The 21,833-nt window shown below is 38.1% G+C and overlaps 1 protein-coding gene and 1 long non-coding RNA gene across 2 annotated transcripts in view; one reads left to right on the top strand and one right to left on the bottom strand.

The window, feature by feature from the left end:
* The window catches only part of LOC134225523 (replication factor C subunit 1), a 32,759-nt gene extending 22,686 nt beyond the window's left edge, over nt 1-10,073 (top strand). The window contains exon 3 of the mRNA XM_062705690.1: nt 8,859-10,073. Within this exon, the coding sequence (XP_062561674.1) occupies nt 8,859-9,998 (1,140 nt within the window). The 3' untranslated portion in view covers nt 9,999-10,073. The remainder of the gene's footprint in view (nt 1-8,858) is intronic.
* A 3,103-nt stretch (nt 10,074-13,176) lies between these two features.
* Nucleotides 13,177-15,387, bottom strand: LOC134219673 (uncharacterized). Its single transcript, XR_009981630.1, has 4 exons — nt 15,111-15,387; nt 13,693-14,472; nt 13,510-13,630; nt 13,177-13,348 (listed from the first exon to the last, which is right to left on the bottom strand). It is a non-coding gene; the product is annotated as an uncharacterized LOC134219673 (long non-coding RNA).
* Nucleotides 15,388-21,833: the final 6,446 nt, after the last annotated feature.

Genomic DNA, 21,833 nt, shown 5'->3' with positions numbered 1-21,833 from the left:
ACTATAAATATGTTTGCATTATCGATTACGCCCATATACCGGTTCTAAGTTTCGATGCAGAGTACTCGAGCTTTGTTCACCAGTGACAGGCGTACGGATCCCTTGCTTATAAGGATATGGGCGGTTTCTGTCAAATCACACCAAGTGCTATAAAAAATTACCAATTTTTCAGCCCAAGTTTTAGTTTAGCAAATTCAATTGATTACAAACCTTATTTTGGTATCCATCAACCCCATAACTGTGAACATCCTACAACGCTACAACAAATGTACGTTAGTTTACAAGAAAATTATTTCAATATATAAGGGTTTGAATGCAATTTTTCTTCTAACAGATTGAGGCAGAAAAATGAAGCCCTAAAACCATACCCAGGCTACGGCACTGAAATTATTTCAACGACGCGCCTAAAATTCACCTCGCCATCGGACCTCCTGAAGCGCTGCAATCTCCACCTTCATTTTTTGCAGCTCAGGGAAGGCAAATCGTGCAGGATCCAACAGGGTCCTAACGTTCCAAGTACCGAGTTTCCAATCAGTTTCCGTTAAACATTGCTATGTTACAATTGCATATTATTCGGCAACTCGGCCGTACGAAAACCATTTTTTTGTTAAATATCTTGGCTGTTCATATGCACAGCACATGTTTCGAAATAGACAAATTGATATGAAATTTGCGAAATAGAATCCACGTGTCTTGGAGGGACTCGAACCCTCAACCTCCTACTCTCTAGATAGGCGTGATAACCGCTACACAACAAGACCACTTAAAGGTCACGTTTGCGGAAAAGTCATCAGAATCCGAGTACCAACCTCCACCGCGGTTAGCTCTTTTTTGAAAATCGAATATCTTTCGGATGCTCCTTAAAAAAATCCACAGAAGTCTCCTTGATCTATTTCTGCGGAAATTCCTTCAAAAACTCCTGCGGAAGTTTCTTGAGGAATTCTTCTGGAAGTTCTTTGAGGAATTCCTCTGGAAGTGGAGGAGCTCTTCCAGAAGTTCTTGGAGGAGTTCTACCGGAAGTTCTTCAAAGAAATCCTCCGCAAAATCCTCCAGGAATTCCCCCGGAAGTTTCTTCACGAGTTTCACCGGAAGCTAACACAGAAATTCCTACGAAAGTTCCTCCAGGAAGCAGGAAGTTTTTTGAAGAAATTCCTGGAGGAATTAATGGAGGAGTTCCTGGAGGAAATTCCGGAGAAATTCCTGGAGGAACTTCCGGAAGAATTTCATATGATCAGATGTTTCGAATCAAAACAAACACGATGCTACGCACACAAGCATGTCCAATGGCAGATGGAACTGAAATGTTTTTTTTTATTCAGGGTTCGGGTTGGCTCTGACCCAGGTTTAAAAACGAATTCGACATTAGACAACGGTATTCTCGATAAATGTGACTTAACTAAAACTCTTATTTTTACTGGTTCAAATATACTACGGGTCAACATAAACATTCCTACCACGGGGCAAGAAGGGCACCCTTCTAAAAGTGAATTTGTCTAACGTATTAGAACATTAACAAAAAATATTGCTTTTAATGCGCATTGACCATGTTAAAACAATAAAACTGTTTTTAGGATCGATAAGTTATAATTTTTGATTGATACTATCAAAATCACATTGAATAACAGAAATCAGTTTCAAATTTCAGTAAATTTGATAATGTACGTTATTCAACAGATTCAGCGCATAGTTATTCATAATTGTAGGTTGTGTAAAAGAGTTTTAGCTTTTTGGGCATAATTTGATTGTTTCAAAATGGGGTGCTCATCTTGCCTCATTTGAGATAGATTATTTAAATCCTTTCAAGCATGGTCAAACATTTCACTGTGAATATTTTAAATGGCCCTAAAATATTCTTTGAAAACATATACAGTAGCCGGTCGATAACTGCAAAATGTTTACTTTTCAGTTAACGAATGCCGTTCGATAACTGCAACGCATTCTAGACGTCAAACGATTATCTATCGAAAGTGCATCTAAATGTGTAGCGCAATGCAGCTGCCATTGAGTTTGACATCAGTTTGAAGTTTACTGCTGTAATCTGAAAATGTGACGTACACGCCATTTTCCAAAAAAGGTGTTAACGAGTAGTACTCATCGAGCTCTTTAACAGAAAAATGGAAATCATACTTACTTGATACTTGATGGGCTACAGCTCTTCGATGAACCTACGCCGAATGGAGTATCCTTCTCCACCGGACTCGATCCTGGGCCAATCGCTTCCAGTCGCCCTGAACGTTGAGCGCCCTCAGGTCCTCTTCAACTGCAAAAAGTCATCGTGTACGCGGCCTTCCACTAAGCCTACAGCCTCTTCTGGGTTCTCTACAAAATATTATCTTCGCTTGACGGTCTTCCGGAAAATAAACAACGTGTCCTGCCCCCCGTAGTCTGCCGTGTTGTATAAATGAAATAATATCCAGCCCTTTATACACCTGGTACAACTCGTGATTCATACGACTCCGCCAGATACCGTTCTCCTGTTTACCGCCGAGTATTATCCGCAGCACCTTACGCTCAAACACTCTGAAAGCTCTCCGATCAGCCTCCTTTAACGTCCATGTTTCATGGCCGTATAAAGCCACCGGAAGAATCAGAGTAGTATACAGCGCGAGTTTTGTTTTCGTTTGCAGACTACGGGACTTAAGCTGGTTACGAAGTCCGTAATAAGCCCTATTTGCAGCTGCAATACGCCTTTTCACCTCGCGGGTAACATCATTATCGCACGTCACTAATGTTCCAAGATACACAAATTCTTCTACCACTCCAAATTTTTCACCATCCAGCACTATTTCGCTACCACCACCACTAATGAACCCACGTTGATTGCCAGCGACCATGTACTTCGTTTTGCTGGTATTGATCGTGAGTCCAATCCTCGCTGTCTCCCTCTTAAAAGGCACAAAGCCTCTTCCACGGCACGGCGATCAATCCCGATAATATCGATATCGTCCGCAAATCCCAGGAGCATATGCGATTTTGTGATAATGGTACCGCTTCTTTGCACACCAGTTTCCTAATCGCTCCCTCGAGCGCCATATTGAACAGTAGGTTCGAGAGTGCATCACCCTGCTTTAATCCATCTAAGGTAACAAATGACGTCGATATTTCATCCGCAACCCTTACACTTGATTTCGATCCGTCCAACGTTATACGAATCAGCCGTATCAGTTTCGCCGGAAAACCATGTTCAAGCATAATTTGCCATAATTCATTCCGTTTCACTGAATCGTACGCCGCCTTGAAATCAATAAACAGATGATGTGTCTGCAAGTTGTACTCCCGGAATTTATTAAGGATTTGTCTCAGGGTAAACATTTGATCCGTCGTTGATCGGCCCTCACGAAAACCTGCTTGGTATTCGCCGACGAAGGACTCTTCAAGCGGTCTCAATCTGTTGAACAGAATACGGGACATAATTTTGTACGCCGAATTAAGGAGGGTTATTCCTCGGTAATTGGCGCACTCCAGTATGTGCCCTTTCTTAAAGAGAGGGCAAATGAGGCCGTCCAACCAGCTAGCAGGCATTTCCTCGTTTTCCCATATTTTCGACATAATATGGTGCAGAACTTCATAAAGCTGCTCACTGCCATGTTTGAGAAGTTCAGCCGGGAGCTGGTCCTTCCCCGCAGCCTTATTGTTTTTCAGCTCTTTCACAGCTTTTTTAACCTCATCTAGTGTAGGTGACTCCACAGCTTGTCCATCGTCGCTAATATTTATTCTGTTCACCGATGCACCGTCACTTCCTCCATTCAACAAAGTCTCGAAGTCGTCTAAGACGAATTAAGTACTGTCCATTTAATTCCACCAGTTAATTTTCGTTATCTTTGCAGATACGTATTTCGACCACAACTGTGTGGCCGTCTTCAAAGATAACGAAAATTAACTGGTGGAATTAAATGGACAGTACTTAATTCGTCTTAGACGGTTTAATTCATTCCACTAAAAGAGCTTAATATATTTTTCTGAAGTCTCGAAGTGTTGCTTCCACCTGGCAGCCACTTCAGTTTTATCTGTCAGCAAATTCCCTTGTTGGTCGTTGCACATGACGGGAGATGGCGCTGTCTTTCTCCGCACGCCATTGACAGACTCATAAAACCTCCGCATATCGGTCTGCTCCATTTTTTCCTGCGCCTCACTAATCACTTGTTCTTCGTACTCTTTTTTCTTCCTGCGGTGGGTTCGTTTTTCGGCTGCTCTTGCTTCCTTGTACCGATCTCTATTCGATCGGGTACCTGACACCAACATCCGGCTTCTGGCAACGTTCTTCTCGTCTGTCACTCTCTGACACTCCACATCGAACCAACCCGTCCTGGGTCCTGGGTCCTGGAAATCATGTAGGTTGTAAATTGGTGCATACGTCACTTTTGCAGATTACGGCAGTTGAGCGGTCCGATAACTGCAAAACTGTTGCAATTATCGTATTGCAGTTAATATGCATTGCAGTTGACAGACTTGCAGTTATGCATATGTACGTTATGTGGAAGATTTTGATTTGAAAAATGTATTGGAGGTAACCACTTTCCGTTCGATGGGACTCGAACCCACGACCCTCAGTACGCTAGACTGGTGCTTTACCAAGTGAGTTATGAAGGACCTCCGTCGGCCTTTTTGCATAATATGTGTAGCAGATCAAGATTTTCACTAAAATCATGTTTTAAAAAACTTTGTTTTCTACTGCTGATTTCTTATAAGAACATCCAAGTTTTCACAAACTTTTGCTAATTCATCTGTGTCGTGACCTAGACGAGGTTACTAGGCTCGTCCGTTCGTCGCAACAATACTCAGCAAACTGATCCGCTTTTCGCTTTTGACACAATTATCCGACATGTTTCAAAATAAGGTAGCTTGCTACCCATTCGAAAGAAATACATATCAAAAGAGTGTATTCAAATAACAAAAATCAACTGATTGCCAATACCACAATGCAGTACAGTGAATAACTTTTTTGTCGATACTATATAGACCTGATCTTATCTACTACATTCTTCTCCACCTCTACTCTCCAGATGTGTAATAAATGTAGAATGACTTTAGAACTTCATATTGTTGATCCTTGACCAAATATTATCCACATCAAACTCTATTCTTACTACTTTTTATAGTCCAATAAATTGAAATTCAAAACTCCCTTCTCAATTCTTCAAAAAGATTTAAAATGTAATACAATCAATCTACGGCCTAAACCGTAGCCAAATCCAATTCAAGTCCAAACTTACATCTATCCAATTCAAAAGGAATGAAATATGCAAATCCAATTTAAATGCAATTTAATTCAATTCAGATCCAATCTAAATCAAATCCAATCAAAATTCAATTCAAATCCATACGAATCTAATACAAATTCATTTTACACCAAATCCCGTCCAAATACAATTCAAATCCTATTCAAATCCAATACAAATCAAATCCAATCGAAATCTTATCCAACTCCATTCCAAATCCAATCCAAATCCAATTCAACTCCAATCCATATCAAATCTAAATTCAATTTAAATTCAATCCAAACCCTATCTAAATTTAAATCCAAATCCCGTTAAAATCCAATCCAAATCCAATCTAAATCTAATCCAAATCCAATCCAAATTCAATCCAAATCAAATTCAAATCTAATCCAAATCCAATCCAAATCTAATCCAAATCCAAATTAAATTTAATCCAAATCCAAATCCAATCGAAATCTAATCCAACTCCATTCCAAATCCAATTTCAAATCCAATCCAAATCGAATACAAATCCAATCTAAATCCAATCCAAATCCAATCAAATCCAAATCAAATTCAAATCCAATCCAAATCTAATCCAAATCCAATCCAAATACAATTCAAATCTAATACAAATCCAATCCGAATCCAATCCAGATCTAATCCAAATCCAATCCAAATCTAATCGATATCCAATCCAAATCTAATCCAAATCCAATCCAAATCAAATCCAATCCGATCCAAATTTAATCCAAATACAATTCAAATCCAAATCCAATCCAAATCAAATCCAAATCCAATCCAATCCAAATCCAAACCAAATTCAATCCAAATCCAATCCCAATCCAATTCAAATCCAATCTAAATCCATTCCAAATCCAATCGAAATCCAATCCAAATCTAATCCAAATCCAATCCAAATCCAATCCAAATCGAATACAAATCCAATTTGAATCTAATCCAAATCCAATCAAATCCAAATCCAATCAAATCCAAATCCAATTCAAATCCAATCCAAATCTAATCCAAATCCAATCCAAATACAATTTAAATCTAATACAAATCCAATCCGAATCCAATCCAAATCTAATCCAAATCTAATCCAAATCCAATCCAAATCCAATCCAAATCCAAACCAAATTCAATCCAAATCCAATCCAATTAAATCCAAATCCAATCCAAATCCAATTCAAATGCAATCTAAATCCATTCCAAATCCAATCGATATCCAATCGAAATCCAATCCAAATGCAATCCAAACTCAATCCAATCCAAATTCAATACAGAACCAATCCAAATCCAATCCAAACCCAATCTAAATCTGATCAAAATCCAATCCAAATCTTATCCAGCTCCATTCCGAATTAAATTTCAAATCCAATCCAAATCCAATTCAACTCCAATCTATACTCAATCTAAATTCAATTCAAATTCAATCCAAATCCTATCTAAATCTAAATCCAAATCCCGTTAAAATCCAATCAAAATCCATTCGAAATCTAATCCAAATACAATTTAAATCAAATTCAAATCTACTCCAAATCCCGTCTAAATCTAATCCAAATCCAATCGAAATATAATCCAACTCCATTCCAAATCCAATTTCGAATCCAATCCAAATCTAATCCAAATTCAATTCAAGTCAGGTCTGAATACAATACACGTAAAAAAATAACCTTATATGTTATGGCAAAAAACCATTCGAAAATACTTATACTCTCCATTATGCCACATAATGAATGATCCCATATCAAAAAGCTAATAACATTCATAAGTTAATGAAAAGTATAAGTTTCCGAATGTATGTGACTAATGCGATGAATAAGTTTTTTCTTATACATGTCATTAAACGCCTGCTTTGGCAAAAAAGTATTAGAAATATTAATAATAAACAACATTAAATTTTTTACGTGTACAAATCCAAATCAAGTTCAAAATTCGAATGTAATCCAAATCTAAAAACTGTTTCCTGTGTGCTCTGCCAACAAAATGTTTGAAACCAAATTCCAAAACCAATCGTTCTGTGCAATCTTGAAATTTTGTTTCAAAGTTTTAGCTTTGTATCAAACAAACAATCCAACTCGTCATCTTGTTTTTATAAACATTTGTAATTTTTTTTTGCTTAGTTGCCCAATTTTGCCTCTCTGTTGCGCTTTGTTTTTTTTCGCCCGGCCTACTCCTCTGCCCTTCCGTCAGGGAGCCTACCGGAGACGCTTGCCTTTTCCGTTATTTTGTTCTTTTTTTATTGTGCCGTCTTTTTTTTTATATCATCTTGTACCTTTGCTTCAAGAATCCTTTTATTTTTATATTTTTTTTCTGTGTCAAGTCTTTTGTTGGACTATAGTTTACCGAGTTTACAAGTGTGCGAGAGAAAAAACCCAGAACAATCCACCTAGCGGTGATGGTGCCTTTCTCGTGTATTATAATACAAGAGAACATATAAAAGTATAAAAAAGCACATAGGAGGGGTCAATATTGCACTTTAGGGAGATAGATTAAGTTATTTCCATCAATTCACATTTATTTGCGTTCATTTGAATGGGAAAAATGGGGAAGAAAAGAATGTTTTTTTTAATAACTTCGGAACGCAATGGCCGATTGGGCCAATTTTCAATAGCGAAAAATTAGGAAATTAGATTCCGCGTCGAATGCAATCTGTTGCAAGCAAATCGGATAAGACTAAGTACAAAAAAGTGTGTCTCTAATTTTTTTGTACACACACACATACATACATACATACGCACATAGACATCACCTCAATTCGTCGAGCTGAGTCGATTGGTATATAACACATAACGCTATGGGTCTCCGAGCCTTCTATCAAAAGTTCGCTTTTGGAGTGATCCTATGGCCTTTACGCATACTCTTATACGCGAAAGCCAAAAAGCACAATAGCGGTAAAATTAAGGGGTACTTTTCTTGCCGGCGATCTTGCCCAGTCCTCCCCTACATTTTTCTGGGTGATTTGTTGTTTTTCGTTATGCCACTTTAGCCACGTGATGGGCTGCGCCTTACAGAAATAGCTGACGTGACACCGCATTTCTTGTTCAGCCGCCCGTTATGGATCATACGCTGCTTTGGGCCACCCCGAACATGGGGAACAGACGCTCATGCAGGTTTGATAAAAATTCCCCCCACTTTAGGTCTAGCGGCTAGCCTAGCCAAGTGCGCTTTGAGGGTCGTCTGTTATGGCCTGCTTGCGGTTACATGTGATTTTTTTTTATAGAAATTCAACAGAGTCTTCTGTCAAACCTCACCACATCATAGGCAGGACCCTTCCAGGTCGCTGCCCCTCTCTCTAGATGATGTCAACGGGACAACAGTGCCCAGCTAACAGCGTAACCCTTAACTGGCGATCGGTTGAAATCGGCAGAACCGTGAAAGCGTGAGAAATGGAGCTTGTGGCGACCATGTTTTAACTAACAATTTCGTAGCTCGAAGAGAGTTCAAATGAAGATTTAATAAAAATTTGTAAAATTCAACGAATCTCGACTAATACTACTTCTATGAAGAGTCCTAGACATCTGAGAAGAATTTAATTTATTCAAATAGATTTCTTACTCTTGATGTTTCGATAAAGTTCATAATTACTCTACATAGTTTTATATTTGTATAGGTACAAAGATCAAATCAACTCATTCATCAATATCATATTTTCAGGGCGCTATGATGTCCGTTTGCTTCAAAGAGGGCCTAAAACTTGCTCCTGGAGCTCTGGAGGAAATCATTTCTGGCACAGGAGGTGATGTGCGCCAAACATTGAACCACCTGGCGTTGTACAGTGCCGGAAAGTCCATCGGAACGGGCAACCTCAGCGCAGATCAAGCCAAGAAAGAAGCGGAAACAGCCCGTAAAGATGTCAAGATGGGTCCGTGGGACGTAGTGCGGAAGGTGTTCTCCGCCGAGGAACACAAGAACATGTCCATTCACGACAAATCGGACTTGTTCTTTAACGATTACAGTATGGCTCCGTTATTCGTTCAGGAGAACTACCTGAAGGTAACGCCTCGGGTTCCAAAGCCGAAGTTGATGGATCAAGTGGCTCTCGCAGCGGACAGCCTTAGCCGGGGAGACTTGGTCGATCGGCGAATCAGATCCAACATGGCATGGTCCCTGCTTCCGTTGCAAGCCATGTACAGCTCGGTTCTGCCCGGCGAATACATGGAGGGTAACTTCACTGGCCAAATCAACTTCCCCGGATGGTTAGGCAAAAACTCTAAGGCTACTAAACGGAAACGTTTGGCCCAGGAGATTCATGATCACACACGGATCAGCACATCCGGTTCAAGACTATCGGTTCGTTTAGATTACGCGCCATTCCTGGTGAATGCCATTGTGCGGCCTCTGAAAGAGAAAGGATCGGAAGGAGTCCCTGAGTCACTGAACGTGATGAAAGAGTATCGCCTGCTAAGAGAAGATTTGGAATCATTGATCGAGCTGACCACGTGGCCAAAAAAGAAGAGCCCCATGGAGGAAGTCGATGGAAAAGTGAAAGCTGCTCTAACCCGAGCATACAACAAAGAAATAGCTCCGTACTCATATTCTGCTGTGAACGCAGTGAAGAAAAAGCGAGCGGAAGCCGCGGCCGATGAAGCGAATGAATTGTATGAAGGAGAGGGGGAGGAAAACGCAACGATGGATTCAGACGAAGAGAAAGCGGACGATGATCTCGAGAATAATGCGTTTATCAAGGTGAAGAAGAAGCCAACGGCGAAGGGTGATGGGGCATCTGCTGGTGGAAGCAAAGCAGGCGCATCCAAAGGAAAAGCTAGCACATCTAGCAAGGGTAAGAAAAAGTAACTTGTTTGAGCAGGACCTGCTCAGTTATCAAGTTGATGTTACTAATATTCGTAATAAATTTGTTCTTTAGGCGAACATAGGGCAAAATAATGTTTCCGAAAAAAATCCTTCGCATACTGTCGTGAATGAGTATCTATAATCCAATCACAATCAAAACACCTACCTTTTAAAATAATGTATATTTATTTTACACATACATACACATCCGGGCCAGTATTCGCCATATGCAGGGACCTAGCGGGGAGTTCATTGATAGACAAGGGGCGATTTAAATATAACGTCCACTACTTTTTGGAATTTCTAGACCCCCCGTCCCCCTTTGTCGCGCTTTTTTGTATACCTTGTATACTGCCCTTATACGCATAACTGTCCCATGTACATAGAAAATCCCAGAAAACATGGGACAAATATGCGTATGACGGCAGTATATGTACTGTAACAAACCCCAGGACTATGGTGGCAGCCATGTCAGGCAGAAGAAGCACTCCCAGAATTTGTTTAACGCTGAAAACGGTGAATTAAGAAACAGGATGGACATAGTCGACGATGGTCAAGCTGTGGATCCACCAACGCTGCATGAGGTTTGGAAGGATCTCACCTATCTTTAACAACGTCGATATACCTATGCATGGCGTATTGTAGCGTTGTTTGATGTTGAGCGTTGAGCGATGTTCCTCCAGTTGCTCCGAACGTTTATGGACCCCAGGCAGCTACGTTTTTCTGTTAAATATTGTTCTCGTTATTCTTTCTACCAACTTTCGTACTAAGTGACCAGCCCACTGGAATCTGTCGTATTTTATTTTGTTCACAATATGTTCTTCTTCGTACGATTGTACGACACAGTGTCTACGCCACGCTCCATTTTCTAATTTCCCACAAAGTATTGTACGCAGCACTTTTTGCTCAAAAACCTTTTCAAAGCATTGTCACAAGCGTTCTAAGGTAAACAAATTCGTCAACAACTTCAAGCATTTCCCCATCTAACACTAATGGGCCAAACACAATTGGTACGTTTGCGTGCGTTTTGACAGTTTTTTCATGGGAAAACTGTCAAAACGCACGCAAACGTATCAATTGTGTTTGGCCCATAACTCTTCACCAACACCACTAGATCTCCCTCTATATCTACCTGCAACCAACCATATACTTTGCCTTAGTAGAGTTAATGATTAAGCGTGTCCACGCGGTCTCACTCTTCAGTGGAACAAAACCCTCCACTTTTGCGCTGTGATCGATTCCCAACTAACATTTTATGTCAATGTAAATGTTATTTCAACTCGATCTATACGGCTTCAAGCTGAATATGTATTAGTGTGGTTCAAAAAATCGATTTTGCTCCACAGTGCTCATCTGATTCTTTACCATGTTCTGAGTGTCCTCTGAAAATTTGAGCTCATTTGGATTAAAACCGATTTAGCACAAGCCGTTTCAAGTTTGCATGCAAATTAGTATGGGGAAATTTATTTTTTCATTATACTGTTAATAACATTTCCCCATTAAGCGCAGGTTAAAAGAAAACCTACATAGCTAAAAGGGATACTCAACAGCTTTCACCCAACGAAAACCGCATGTTGATAAATCGTCCCAATAATTAGTAATCGATTTTAAGACAGGTTGCGAATCTTTAGTCATGATCGTTAAACTTCTTTGAGGACATCACTGAAATGTGCAGTGCAACATAGTAGCCTGAATTTGTGTGTGCTATCTTTCGCGCCACGAGCAGCAATGTTATGCCTGTTGATGAGTTATGCAATTAGCTCCAGAAAATCACGGTACAGATTAAGGTGAAGGTGGGTTGAGTACCAAAACAAAGCTTTGAAAGTATTGGTACAATAAAAACTGTCATATACTGTAATAGTATTGGTGTCGTATTTATAAAAAACAAAGAATATTAGTAGGGTGTTCCAAAAAACGACCCAGTTCCACCACGCTCCACCAGTTTCCCACGATTCCGTCTCATACTCCGAGTGTCCTCCAAGCGCTGATTTGAACAAAAACTGCCCGCATAATCATGAACCATATGTGGATTATTCCTCAAAACGTTCATGACTATAAATAACTTTACCTCTACTGTTCTGGCTGTTATTTATACTAAAGATATTGCGATTCTCTTCCAAAATTAGCATAAAGGCTTTCCAGTTACGCGCCGGGTGCCACGCGCCGAGTTGTGCGCCATGCAAAAAGTAAATAAACCAATGTCAAACAGATGTGAGCTTTCGGTGAGCTTTTCCACATTCGCTTCTAAGGTATGCAGCATTTTGTCGTCCCTATACAAAAGATATTCTTTGGTGGAATTGTTTGAGTTAAAAACGGGTGTTGCACTCATTAAGCCTGTGTTGTGTTCTGTATATTATTGTGGTGGATTTTGGTAGAGTAAACAGTGCAATGTGCGATGCAATATTTTACATTGAAAATTGATGAAAATTGTATAAGTACCACAATATACTTAAATACCTTAGCGGCGCACAACTAAGTGAGGCAGAGGTGATTGAGCAAAATGCTAAAAAATCTAGAGAATCACAATACACCAACCTCACCATAAATGATATTCACAGTATGGTATGTTGTTATTGGCAAATCGACCATACGGGTAATGGGCGGTTAAGTATAATTACCGTATAAAAAAGGGCATTTTTCAGTACATTAATTTCATAATACAACATGTGGTATGGTCCAGTTATAATCCGTGTTTGAGGTGAGAACAATATGAAATATAGTATGCAAATAGTAGAATTATATCACACAAAAAAAAATCGTTGGTAAAATCCAAAGAAACGTTGGTGAATTTAAGAAAATTCGTTAGTGATTTTCAGTACACAGAAAGAAAAATCATTCATGAAATTAAAAAAAAACGTTGGTTAAAATAAAAAGTTGCGTTGGTTCTTTTTCGTAGAGAGTTCCGTTTCTTCAAAACAAAAGTACGAAAACTTTTCTACACCCATATTCCAAAAGTGGCATGCGACTCTGAAAATAAAAGTACAAAACATTCAAAACAACATTGTCAAATCAAAATAGTCACACTGTAGAAAAAAAAGTTTAATATTTTTAATCTGAAACGAAGTTTTAATTTCCCCAAAAAAGCTTGTTTTTTTTCATTCCTCCATTCATGTTTTTCTTTATAAATTAAATTTATTCATTTTTTAAATTTTATTCCATATTGAATTTATTTTAAACCTAAAATTCATTAAACTGAGTTTATAGGCGCTCATGCAACAGGATGTCCTCATTCGTGTTAATCGTCGTGTTATGCAGCTTGCAGCTTCCAAGACTACCGGCGCGGCTTATCCAGCGACCCCAGCCCCTCTTGTAGATTTTAAAACGCGCCATAGTTTTCCAGTCATGAACCGAATCTGTAAGATATAATAGCAAATCTTGCATGAAAATCGTCATATTGCCCAACTCCATTCAAAATATTGACGCACCGGAATTGGATACCATGTTTCTAAAAGAATTAGTATACATATTGGTATCCGGAACTGCATCGTTTAAAATAAGTAAAAATGGGACTCACCTCTTGATTCCGTAGATGTGATCAACAACTCCACTGCACAAATTAGAAAAAAAAACTTCTGCCGGTGGCAGTGGCGGCTGACTTAAATCGTTGCTGTTTTGTTTTTATTGTCGTTTTTGCACTGAGAAGAAAAGGAATAGATAGATGAAATAAATAGCATGATGTTTTCTTTCCTCTTCTTACCCATCTAGTATATCGTTTTGTGTATGACAGTTTAATAATTTTCAGGTTGAATGGAAGAACTTTTATTTATCGTCGGGAACCGAAGAAAGAAAAACTCTCAAATAAAAAAGTAATTTTTAACGAGACTAATTTCATTTTTAATTTTAAGAAAATCAAGCACTTTTCAAGAAGAAAGTGCAAAATATTCTGTGAAACCATGTTTGTTTTTTGTGTGTAGAAAGTATAACATTGTTAAATCTACAATTGCAAAAATGTCACTTCGGGAGGAACTTTAACAAGAGCCGACTTTTCAAAATAACAGTTTTCTCTCAATACTAAATGTGTATTTTACTTTTCAAAATGACATTTTCCTCTCAAATTAACTGTGTATTTTACATTAGAATCAATAGTGATACTTTCAAAGCAACAAGTGTTGTGTACTTTCTATTCCAATCAAATGCCAAAATAAATTTTTAGTTTTATAATAATATTTATTATTTATTTTATCTTCATGTTTATGTTCTACGTCTTGAAAGAAAACCGGGTTCTAGGGTACCATGATTAGCGCTGGAATTGCGATGCCAGATCCCATTCACCCTGACTCGCAGCCAAACGGCGGACGCAGCACCAGAAGGCCACCTTCCGCGGTGTCCCACTATTCTTGCGCATTATGACAAGATCACGTATTTGCTCGAATCAGAGAGCTGTTCCATCCGGTCAAAGTGATGATTCTCAAGTTGTTTTCCCAGCTCTGTTCCAGATTCCATCAGAGTTCTGCAGCAATGGACTTTCTTCATTAACCTGAAAATAGTAAAGTTCACTAGAATTTCGATAAATAGTAATATTGTAGATTTAGTCGAAGGGTGGATTCCTAGGAATTTTTGCCTTGGGTTGTTTCAAATCACCGTTCAAATCTAGGGAGAATGTTCATGCTTTCGACTGATGCAGACGGTATTTCAAATATTTTAATTATTGGTTGAAATTAAGCTGTGTAATTGTAAATTCATAATACCTTGCATAATGCATTTGCGATATGTGTTTAAATCTCATTAGATCACATTTTTCGTCTATCAAATGCGTTAAAAAATACTTCCAACTTTCTTGCAAATATTTCTACTTGCAAAAGTATAGTACTCTACCCTTCGACACGTCGCGACGCCTAGCCGAGCTCAGAGTCGACAGCAAAAACACGTGGGTAAGCTGTCAAAATGAATCAAAACAAACAGCAATGAAAGTGCGGGAACAAGGCAAGGATCTTCCGCATGCGTTACGCCAATGCGAGGAATGAACAAAACATGTCAATTCAAAAGGCATGCCGTGTAGCTCTCTCACTCTTTCATCGACCGACAATTTCAACGTCGATTAGGTGGACCGGCGATTTCAAACCGTCGGGTCCAGTCTTGAATTCAACGTACAATAATAAATTATATATTACGAACCAGCAGCAGGACATGTATTCTGCAACCTGACCTATGACGGAACCGATGGCTGGAATTGGCTGGAATAGTGACTGAGGAAACGTTTGCTGGTGAGAGATGGCAGGGGTAAGCAGCATTCGGCGACTGCTTGTCAATCGATGCGTAGCACTATCTTAGCGCCGGTTCCGGCTCGTAGAGCTTCAAAATCCAGGATCGAAAGAAAATTTGGCCTTTTTTCTCACGCGAACAAAATTATCGCACTCACGTTTTCAACTTTTATTTTTGCAACTGACAGATATCCGTGCAGGGCTGTCAGATGATTTTTTCGTAAATCTGTATTGGCAATCTTAAAAAATCTGTATTGTCTGTATTCGAGGGAAAATTTTTTTTTTAATTATACAGAATATCGATTAGGATGATTGTATGTAATCTACTTAGGCTGTGAACCATTCCACTGATTCGTTTAACTTTTAGTTAAAATTTGACACTTCGATGGTTAGTTTCCCATCGTGGTTAAATTTTTACTCCGAAGCCGACCCATTTGAGTTTTGACAGATTGATAGTTATTCGGAACGAAATGGATTTGGCGCCAATTTTCTCGCGAACAAAGTTTAACTATCGAACTGTCAAATCTAACCATGCTCCGGAGCAGGGTTATTTTTAACCACGGCGAAATAACCACTGAACTGTCACATTTTAACTAAAAGTTAAACGAATCGGTGGAATGGTTCACAGCCTTAGATAACATTTTCATTGAGTTTTTCTTAACATGCCCAAAAAATGCCCAAATAACGATTACTAAACCCGATTACGCAAAAATTGCTATATCTTACCATTTATGCATGCCCAATCAACTGATTCTTATAACACAATTGCATAAAATTGTGATACAGTCAAACCTCCATGAGTCGATATTGAAGGGACCATCGACTCATGGAAAAATCGAGATGTGGAATATAAAATCCTTGGAAAACTGTTGTAAGGGACCATCATAGTAACCCAGAAAATATGTTTAATATGGTAAAAAAATTGCTTCCATGAGTCGATATCGAGTCATAGAACATCGACTCATGGAGGTTTGACTGTAGATAAACATATCACAATGGCAATAAAATTTTCCAGTGTGCCTGTGAAAGATCTACTGATACTGATACTGATACTGATGGATACTAGGCACACCGACGAACTTAGCAGTCAACGAGATACATGAGGTGAAAGAGTGATAGAATGGTCTCAGGAAAAAAATAACTACCTTATAAACTCACATATCCCAAACTTCTTTAAAATGTATTAGGAGTTCGTTTTTTGAGACCCAATCAATTTAATTAGAAATAACAGTACTCTATCTGAAACTCAACTGAGTTTACGAAGTACACAGAAAGCAGTCACTTATCAAAAAATGATTTTTATGTGTGGCAGTGAAATGGTACTAGGGGTTCTGCCAAATCGCACCAAGCGCCAACCAAAAAATCTCCTTGTATATGTCCAAGCTTTCGTTTAGCAGATTTATTTGATCGGATATCCCAACAACTTAGGATATTCAAAATTTTCGTATGAATTGATATGAAATGATTCCCCTTTTCCTTTTTCGAACGAAAGATCACAAGGTAGTCAAAAAGCCGCTTGGTGCGGTTTGGTAGAAACCCGGCCAATTATGGAAAGGCAATATCCAATAGATTTGAAAGCATCACAGTAGACCTATAATGAACCACAACGGAGAGCCACTAAAATATTAATTAAAGCAATCGTGGTGATTCGCTGTCAGTTAAATACATGTGGTGAACCATTGAAGACAGGAGTGATAGTTTTACAGCAAACCGTATTTCATTTTTATAGGGATGATAACATTTGAAATAACTAAAAATCTGTACAAATCTGTATTGTTTTTGAAAAATCTGTATAAAATCTGTAATCTGTATCAAGTCTGTATTGAGGTTAAAAAATCTGTAAAATACAGATAAATCTGTATATATGGCAGCCCTGTATCCGTGGGTTGCTAGTTACATCATTTTTCCCTGCCAGTGCTGCCAAAAAAGTGAAATGTTAAAGTTTGATCAACTATTTTAAAAATTTTAATCTGAGAATTTTCACTGTAAAAATAAGAATTTCAAACTAGAAAAAAACATTCAAATCTATTAACTTTACAATCGAATGAAAAGTTTTAGCTCTTAAAAACACTAAATTTCCTACATTGTTAAAATGAAATTAGAAAATGTTGGAATCCCAACTTTTTTTTTCTCTGTGATGACAAAAAATCGGCACACCGTATCCCTTACCTTACCTATAGTAAAAGGAAATTAGTTATCATTTTCTCTCACAAAAAAAGAATACAAGTGTTTGATACATCTTAGTTATTTATTTGTAAGATATATATTTTGATCTCCTTGAAAATAAAATATAAGCAAAGTAAAATTGAGCCAGCTTGTCTTTGCTTTTTCTTTGGGCATCCGGGAAGCTGCATGCAAGAGAATCCGAAATTTACCTACAAAACACGCAGGAGGAAAACCCCTACACTATAAATATGCAGAGTACATATCTTATTAAAAAAATACTTACCAATATCACGTTAGTTTGGAACCAAGGGAGCTCTGCTTCCACACTTTTTCGACACCATAACTGTTGAGAATTAAAGAGAATTTTTGTTATTTAACAGAATTTACCTAAATGGATTACACAAATTTCATTACTTACCAATGATTTTAAGCTGGGTGCTGCGGATAGAGCCGCATTTCTGCTCTCAAGCGAGTGGCGGGATATTTTGAAATCAATCCCATACGCAAAATTATTTTGCAGTTACTTGGCTGTCAAACATTTCCCGCTCTTCGAATTTCTCTTTCCATGCTGCACGAGACCACACAAATGCACGAGACTCTACATGACTTTACGATGGTTTACATACATTCCTTCTCCAATCAGCTGCTGAATCTCGTGAAATCTCGTAACGAGTGCTTTTTAGTTGCATTCCTACTAATTTTCCACTCGAAATATAATGTGAATATATTTGTTACGAAGAATGCAAAACGCAAACAAAATGTATTTTTATTATTTCCCCAAATAATAACAATACTTCTCAATATAAGATCTAAAACGAACATAACCACAATATTCAATGTTTGGCTCCAGCACAATAGAGAATTTTGGCTTCACTTTGACAACCAAATCGATTCTATCCGCACCACCCAGATTTTAAGTACAAAAAGTAAGTAGAAAGTTCAGCAAAACAACTGAACAAGGAACATTTTGATTCCACCGAACTAGTTTTGTCCAACGAAATCAACAACAGCTACACGGGAAAATAATTCCGTGGTCTTTTAAGCATCATTGCTGAACTAATATGTTAATCGCATATTTATCATTGGAAAATATAATTCTTAACTGTGATTCAACACCGGAACAAAACAAAACTAGATTTAGAAGATACATAATTATTTCACAGCCATATATCATGTTGTTGACATACCATGTATAAATTATTTACAGTTTATTATTGTTTATTTCGAAAGAACGGAAGATAAGGCACTATAAATAAACAATACAATATGACATTATTACATATGATACTATCGATGAAACATGCTGTATGGTATTGATTCTATGTCAACATATAGTTACATTGTACATCTATGATTACACAATTAGCTACAGTACTCCTTAATGCGAGTGAATAGTAGCAAGAATACTGTAGATGGTTTTCATTTATGCGGGTGGTTCAAGTTTGATTGAAAACTAGTATGGGAAATAAACCTTTCATTACACTGGCTACAGCGCCTCCCTCAAAACGCTAGCGAAAAGATAACCCACATAGCTGAAAGCAACATTCCAGAGACGCACCTTGGGAAAGATCCATTGATTACGTAACGCAAAAAATAGCATTTTATACCCTGCTCACCCCAATGTCACACTTTGTGTATGAAGTATTTGCTCCTGGTGCGATAGATATCACAAACAAATTCAGGCTATATTGTTGAACTACACGTTTCACTGATGCCTTCTAAGAAGCCTAATTATCATACTAAAGATTCGCAATCTCGATCAAAATTGCATTGTCTATGGAGTTAAAGCTCGTGAATATTTCCTTCAGTCATATGGTCTCCCCCCTTGCCAGCGCCCAATGACGGAGTGCCCTAATCAGAATAATGTAAAATTTAACCTCGCCATATCAACTGTCATACAAACCTGAAACGACCTGTGCACAGTAAGCCCCTATTCAAAACAGCCCAAACCATCGAACGACACCCAAAACATGAAACATAAAAGATTGAGCCTGACGGAGCAAAATCAGTTTTGAACCACCCTGTTTATTTGTTTGCTACTATCGGTGCTGGTGTTTACATTCGCTCCGCGATCAGTTTTTTGTCGTTTTTTTCGAACAAAAATAGCAGTTTATATGTATTAAGTTTTCGCGTCAAACCAGGGGGAGAAGGTGGAGCACTGAATCCCTACCCCAACATGTGCGACATCTGGATTTGGTTCTAAACTGTAAACAACAGTGTTAATTCTCTACCACCTTTTTGTTATGGCGAGGCAATTTTTATGCACACTTTTGTTTTCGATATTTTATCAAAATTAAACACTCAATCATGCAGCAATATAACGATGTGGTATGCTTGAGATACCTGCTTGATTATAGGGACTCGAAAAAGAATTTATTTGCAGTAACTAAACGAATATAAAAATGTTCACATTAACGATTGCGCCCTAACACCGGTTCTAAGCTTCGATGCAGAGTACACGAGCTTTGTTCGCCAGTGACAGGCGTATGAGGCCCTTGCGTCAAACAAGTGACTGATTTCATAAAGTGCTGTTTCATTTGCATTCTATCAACATTTCGGGCTTCTCATGTGCGGAGAAGTGAGTGTAAAATGATTTTTTTTCAATGCCATTTCAGAAGAAGTGAAGTACAGTGATAAACCCACCAAAACGCGAACGGCTTTTTAATTGGCACGAAACTGCCGATTTATGATATAATTCGAGCCGAAATACACAGGACTCTGTGAAGAAACATGTTCATTATCAAGGGAATAAAGAAAATATGCTGTGAACAGGTTAGTAATTTGAATATTAAACTTTTCTTCGATGCTGTTCGATGCATTCGAATGTTGGTGGGAGAGGAGTGCGGAAGGTGTGGGGTTGACCCGTGAAAGGTCCGGTGCCATATTGACTGCCATCATGGTACTCTACAAACTATGTCCTTAAATTCGATTACTAATTATTGGAACGATTAATTGAGATGCGGTTTTCACTGAGTGAAAGCTGTTGAGTATTCCTTTTAGCTATGTAGGTTTTCTTTTAACATGCGCTTGATGGGGAAGCATCATTAACAGTATAATGAAAAAATAAATTTCCCCATTCTAATTTGCATGCAAACTTGAAACGGCTTGTGCTAAATCAGTTTTAATCCAAATGAGCTCAAATTTTCAGAGGACCCTCAGAACATGGTAAAGAATCAGATGAGCACTGTGGAGCAAAATCGATTTTTTGAACCACCCTAATATGTATGCTATACATATGATCAAGAACTTCTATTCAATTACCAGCAAATCTGGCGAATCTATTCAGCTGTTGTTGACGTGCCTGCACAACTACTTTACAGCATGTTACACACAATTATTTCTCAATCTTTAGTAAACCATTAAGTAATATAATTCGCTTCAATGGCGCTTATTCAGATTTTTTGAATCTATTAAATAAGTTTGATACAGCCACTGAATTCAATTTGATTAAATATTATTTGAGAGGAGATAAAATTTCGGATAAGAAAATTATTTTGAGCTTTTTAGTGGAATGTTTTCACCTGTCATAAGACGAGTTTAAACAATCCCATTGAATTCCACCACTTAATTGTATCCTGACAGATACGTATTTCGACCTCAACAGTAAGGCCGTCTTCAGTGTCTTGTACTTGACTCGACTCGGTCGAAATACGTATCTGTCAGGATACAATTAAGTGGTGGAATTCAATGGGATTGTTTAAACTCGTCTTATGACAGGTGAAAATTTCGGAGTTTATTTAATGTTTTTGCCTTTCTCGTACAACTAAGTTGTACCGAAAGGCTATCATTTCACTCCGAAAACGAACTTTTTATAGAAGCCTTTGAGACCCATAGTATTATATACCAATCGACTCAGCTCGACGCGCTGAGCACATGTCTGTCTGTCCGTGTGTATGTATGTGTGTATGTGTGTGTATGTGTGTGCACAAAAGCTATAAAAAACATTAGACAACTTTTCGTATAGTAATCCTTAACCGATTTTCTCGCAACAAGTTTCATTCGACAGACAAAGCCTTGTTGATCACTATTGAATTTTATAACGATCGGTCATTGCGTTTAAAAGTTATGAAGAAAATGGTACATCGGACCATATAAACTATATGGGGTTTATGTTTATGAGGTTGGTGTCTTAACTAAAGGCGAGAAAGGCACTACCAACGCTAGGTGGATTAATCTGGGTTTTTTTTGAAAACTGAAATTTCTACATATTTTGTTGCTACCTATAGATTCAAACTCCTGATCTCCTGATTCAATGGCCGCTGCTCTGTCATCACCATCACTTTGACATTATAAATAACAAAGAAAATTATGGAAGTGCTTCTTCCTTGGCTTCTTCTCATACCCTATAGGTTGTTTTACTAACGCTATTTTCAGATTCATGCTGTATAAACGTTAGAAAGAGGCCTATAGGCATGTATACATGCTGTTTTTAGCACATAAGCTTAAAAATTATGCTTTCAGCATTATTTCA

The sequence above is a fragment of the Armigeres subalbatus genome, chromosome 3 (genome assembly GCF_024139115.2).
Source record: "Armigeres subalbatus isolate Guangzhou_Male chromosome 3, GZ_Asu_2, whole genome shotgun sequence".
NCBI lineage: Eukaryota > Metazoa > Arthropoda > Insecta > Diptera > Culicidae > Armigeres > Armigeres subalbatus.
The sequence above is the reverse complement of the archived record's forward strand: the minus strand, read 5'-3'. Positions and strand labels throughout refer to the sequence as shown.